The following is a 5,367-nucleotide window of genomic DNA, read 5'->3' as shown; positions in this document are numbered from 1 at the left end:
ATGCAATTTTATTAAACTTTATAGTTTATTAGATGCATAGAGATGTTAATTATTTAACATACAAAAATATAATATAAGTGGATTATAAATAATTCAAGTTAGATTCCATAATATATAATATTACATAATTCCTTTGATTTGATGTAATGCATATATGTAATATATTTATATAAATATATAATCCTCTTAAAATTACATGCTTATGTAGTAAAAGTAATTTCGTTAGTAAAAAAAAGAAGAATTGTAGTAATCACTCATTTGAATAGTAAAAGTAACAGTATTATCAGCGAGATTAGTGAGAGTGATAGAAACAACAACAAGAGTAGTGAAACAATCAATATTATTGCGGCAACAGTGAAAGTACCAATAATTACGGTGGGAGTAGTGAAATTATCAATATTAATGCGGCAGCAGTGAAGTAACAATAATTACGGCGGGAGTAGTGAAAGTAACAATGATTACGGGCAAGTAGTGAGATATTATTACTATTGTTTCATTAATAAGAGTAAAATATTAATAGCAGGAATAGTGAATTTGTCTCAAAATCTATTTCATCGTAATTTTAGGATATGTCATAGAAAAATATATTAATGATAAATTTATGAATTATGCAACTTTGTAATTTTAGTTAATAAAAAAATTTAAAAATAAGTAGAGGTAGCCCAGGCGAAATCGGACACCAATACTAATCAATGTTGTTAGGATCGGGATTCTACTTTGAATCGATGAGGAGGGTAGGATCGAATCGGCGGAATGGAATCGTAGAATCGTAAGATTCTACAAATTCACTAAGTATAGTTTTTTATTTGGTAAATATATATTAATTAAGATTAAAACACTTATTTATACAAAAAATATTGATAAAAAATGAGTTTTAGTATAATTTCATTAACGGTTTCTACAAATTACATGAAATTAGGATTTTACGATATCATTATATAAAAATATATTTTAATATGGTTACTATGGATTCGGATCGTTAGATCGTAGAATCGTATTATGATCCTACCTCTAGAAAATTTCAAATAGATAGGATCGTAAGATTCTACAAACATGATAGAATCGTAGGATCCGGGATCGGTCAAACGTTTTTGAATCGTAAAATCGTAGAATCATAGGATCGAATCGGGATTCTGACAACAATGATACTAATAAATTAAAAAGTCGAGGGAAAAAAACCGAGAGTATACTTCTAATAAAATTAACCAACATATAAAGTTATCAAAAGTATATATGCCTAAGTTAAGTAAAATTTTCTAATATTTAATTATTTACTAAATAAAAAAATGCAGTGGTTCAAAAACTAGTTTCAATATATTTCAGTCCAGTTTTTGTCTATGAATCAAATTCATTTCCATCCTAACTCTGCCACGAAATATGTTGTCAATTTAACATCACAATTTATAGCCAAGGTAATTTTCTTATTTAATTATCTGAAAATTTTATAGCCGTATTTTGAGTGATTGTGAAATTGATGATTTGGGTGATTCCATCATTTGATTTTGAATTATTAATTTCCATTATTTGACGCTTTATTTGCTTAATTGATGATCCGGGTAGCTTAGCATTTGAATGTGGATTAATAATTTCAATTATTTGACACTTTATTTGCTTAATTCCTCTCCTTGCATGAGATTCTTCTTGTGATTAATAGTTTCCATTTGTTTGGGAGTTTATTACTTAATTGCTGCTTGATATTCATATACTCCGTATGATATATTGATGTTGAAATTCGCCTTTAAAGCGAAAACCATTTTGTGCACCATCTCGTGTTTCACAGGTTTTCCCTTTCGGATAAATAAAATAGTGATCAACCACATGATCTCGTCTTATAGGGAAGGGATTATTACTTGTTTCAGGGAATGTGCATCAGTTTTCTGTCAAAATCCTGAAATAGACAGAAAAGCATCAACAACCCGACTATCTTGTGATTCCTTAGAAACGAATGCAATCCATTTCAGGTAAGAGTATTGTAAAGGCCATGAGGAGACCTAAGAAAACTCGTAAACATCGAGGGAGGAAATGTTTAGACAGGATCAGCAGTTTGCCTGATGATGTACTTGGTCACATTCTTTCCTTCCTGCCAACAAGGTTTGCTGTCAGCACGAGTATTCTATCAACAAGATGGCGACACCTTTTTACATTGACGACCTGTCTTTCTTTTGATGATGAACCGTGCTTTGCTCAGCCGAAAGGAAATGAGAGAATAGAAGCAACTCGAAGGTTTAAGGAGTTTGTTGATAAAGTTTTAGAATTGCACCAAATCTCTCTTATCAAGAAATTTAGCCTAGTTTGTCGTGCCACCTATGATGATTCAATATTGAATCAATGGGTTATTAATGCGGTAGAAAAGGGTGTTCAAGAATTTTATTATGAACTGGGCGGCGAGATTGATTGGGTGCTTGATCATGCTGGGTTGTTCATGTGTGAAACACTAGTGAGTCTGAAAATCATAGGTGGTATGTACTATAAAATTCAAATTCCTCTATCGGTATCTTTACCAAAACTGAAGATCCTTCATCTGGATCATGTTTTATTCTTTGATTTTAGTTCAATGGAACGATTGTTTTCTCGTTGTGGGTTGCTTGAAGAATTGAGTCTCCGACTTTGCGCGTGCAAGACTGGCGGTAATGCTATTCATTGTACTCGAATACTCAAAGTGCTAACAATAGAAAATTGCTATTTTCTGTTGGGTGAACTGGAGATTGACGCTCCTAATCTCGCATATTTGACTTACAGTTTAAATATTGGTGTGAAAATTGTTCCATCGTGGAAATACTCATGCTCTTTTGTCAAGGCAGAGCTAAATTTCGAGTGCACTAATGAAGATTCGGTTGATCATGAACGTGAACTCCTAAAAGCCGCTGCCTATAAAGCAACAAAATTACGTTTTGGAATGGAGTCGGTACAGGTATATATATGTACTCTAGCGTATATGATATGTATTTTCCATATCTTTGCTACATATTTATTTCTACTTCATGGAGTGCTTCAGCAGATCTCGTAAGTGGCGGGGTAGGGGTATATGCAATAACCGCTACATATTTCTGTTTTATTTTATCATAATTCGTATTTCAAAGCCAAGGAGTAGCATGTCTTTGGCTTCCGTCGAAATGAAAGCATACTTTTATCTTTCATAATTATTAGAATATTGTTCTCTGTACAGCTTCTTAACTTTGGTGATGAAGAGCAAACGCCTGATTTTCATAGCCTGTCAAGTTTACACCTTCGTGATTGTCCTTGTAATGCGTGGGAATATGTGACAAGCTTGCTCGACAAATCTCCGCAACTTGAAACTCTCACCTTTGAATCGGTAAGCGTCAACTAATTATAGCTTTGGAAACTCATAACTAACACCCATTTTTGTGAGAGGCCATGTTACAGAAGACTCTTGTATAAACAGTTTTTTCATTTTTTTTTCTCACTTCACGAGTTTGTTTACAGGGTATGCCTTGCTGCCTTGATTCAGATGACGAATCTCCGGATTATTGCGACTACTGTTATTCGGGGTCACCTTCAGATATATCTCTGCTCCCTTTTTCATGTTCTGTCAAAGTGATTGAAGTGTTGAGGTTTTGTGGGCATATGGGTTCCCTGTTATTCCTAGGGCATCTTCTTAAAAATGCGAGTATCCTTGAGAGGTTGATCATCTATACAATCCCGGCACCGATCCATATCGAACCGACGATCCGTAAGGACTGTTGTGGCTTCCAAGGGCTTCAAAGATTGTCATGTAGAAGTGCACGAGGGTAACATAAGAAAAACTATAAATTCTAGTCTTCGTTAAAGATAGAATTCCCTCAATGGCAGTAGAAAATTTCCTTTGTATTGAGGGATATGGACAGGAGAGAAAGAGAGGAGGCCATTTTCCTCGCTCCAACCAAAATCGGAAAGAAAATAGCATTCCCATTTTGTAAAATTTGGACCAGCCATAACTCGGTTTTATCCATGAGGACAACTTTTGCGCGCTTTAGTCTCCTTTCCTCCTTCTCCAATGTATGATCCGTAGAATTAATTCTAATGTATCTATGAGGATCTTACAATTATTAATATGAAGACCGTTTTAACTAATAATCTCGAGTCTACTAAATATAATTTTATTTGTCTAAAGATCAATGGCGATTCCTTGAGTCAAGCAGCGGGGTTGGCGATTTTTACTTGAATTCAAGGTTCGTCATAGAATTCAAGTAAAAATCGCCAACCCCGCTGCTTGACTCAAGGAATCGCCATTGATCTTTAGACAAATAAAAAAATAATTAGAAGTTGGATTGTGCTGTGTGATAAACTTTCCTCTTCCATCTCTCTTAAAACAAATAAAAAACCCCTAACCCAGCCTTCCTTGTTCCGCCGCCTCCACCCTCCACACATTGTCCCCTTCTTCTTCCCTTACCCTATCGCCGGAGATGGGTTCTTCCCAAAACCTATCTCCGGCGATAAATCACATCTCGTCCCTTGAATTTCCCATTAAGCATCTTTTTCTTCCACCTGTCACTTCCACTACAGTTCCAACTCTGCCTTCATCGTCGGAGGAGGTGGGGTTGTCGGCTGTCCAGGACCACGATTAAGCATCTTTTATCCGGTTTTCTTGCCGGATGTGGGGCTGCCGTCGCTCGATTTGTTAAAGGATCTTCTTTGTTTCATTTCACTCCGTCTGTCTTGTTGTTGGTGTCCTTGCATGTTTCAGGGTGTTTCCCCTCTTGTCGTCCCCGTCCCTCCGTTACCTTGTCCTGTCACCGTCTCTTTTGATTCCAACTCAGGGGTGATCCCCCCATTCCCCCCACCCTTGGTTTGGTTTTGGTCTTGTTTTGTTTGTGTGTTTTGGTCCTTGTCCGGGTGCGTCGCTGTTTGTCGTTGTCGATTTGGGTTTGATATGGTGATCCCCCCATTCCCCCCACCTATCGTCCCATTTCCTTTTCATTTGTTTCTGTCAGTGTCGTTCCGGTTGTTTGCTTTGTTTGCATGTTGGGCGGTGGTCCGGGGAGGTGTCGTTGGTGAATCGGGTTTGCATGCATGCGTGTCCTTGACTCCTTGGTGTAAGTCAGTTGAGGTTTGTGTCTTTGGAACTTAAGCTGTGGGAGATCCTGTTTTGGTTCGTGTGGATGCTTATGGTGTTGGGTCCTTTTCTGGTCTTCTTGGTGGTTGTCGGTGTGACACCCATAAATAAACCGATAATTAAACGCGTAAATTCTACAGAAAAACTGACAGGATATGTTTGTAATTGGTTCAACTAGACAAAACCTATAATTTTTAAAACTTTCCTAAACCAACCACAAACATTTCCAACATTCCCAAGAGGAGGATGCCAAAACCTGCAATGCTAACGAACTAATTTACATGCCATAGCTAATCTATAAGAAAATATAATGA

At 36.5% G+C, this 5,367-nt stretch overlaps 1 protein-coding gene across 2 annotated transcripts; it reads left to right on the top strand.

Annotated features, from left to right (window-relative positions):
* The first annotated feature begins 1,287 nt into the window (after window positions 1–1,287).
* LOC141597071 (F-box protein At4g22280-like) lies at window positions 1,288–4,068 on the top strand. Of its 2 annotated transcripts, none has more exons than XM_074417402.1 (4): window positions 1,288–1,412; window positions 1,962–2,911; window positions 3,167–3,313; window positions 3,445–4,068. In XM_074417402.1, the coding sequence occupies exons 2-4, from the start codon at window positions 1,982–1,984 to the stop codon at window positions 3,751–3,753; spliced, it is 1,386 nt and encodes a 461-aa protein (XP_074273503.1). In that variant the 5' UTR covers window positions 1,288–1,412; window positions 1,962–1,981; the 3' UTR covers window positions 3,754–4,068. The 2 variants fall into 2 exon arrangements, with proteins under 2 accessions (XP_074273503.1, XP_074273502.1); XM_074417401.1 differs by having other exon boundaries at window positions 1,860–2,911.
* The last annotated feature ends 1,299 nt before the right edge of the window (window positions 4,069–5,367 follow it).

This window comes from Silene latifolia, chromosome 8 (genome assembly GCF_048544455.1).
Source record: "Silene latifolia isolate original U9 population chromosome 8, ASM4854445v1, whole genome shotgun sequence".
NCBI lineage: Eukaryota > Viridiplantae > Streptophyta > Magnoliopsida > Caryophyllales > Caryophyllaceae > Silene > Silene latifolia.
Note: the sequence above shows the minus strand (reverse complement) of the source record. Positions and strands in the feature narration are given on the sequence as shown.

Coding starts and splice junctions, on each gene's coding strand:
- LOC141597071 (XM_074417401.1), top strand. CDS start 1,946: ATGCAATCCATTTCAGGTAAGAGTATTGTAAAGGCCATGAGGAGACCT. Junction 2,912..3,166: donor TTGGAATGGAGTCGGTACAG/GTATATATATGT, acceptor TTCTCTGTACAG/CTTCTTAACTTTGGTGATGA. Junction 3,314..3,444: donor AAACTCTCACCTTTGAATCG/GTAAGCGTCAAC, acceptor GTTTGTTTACAG/GGTATGCCTTGCTGCCTTGA.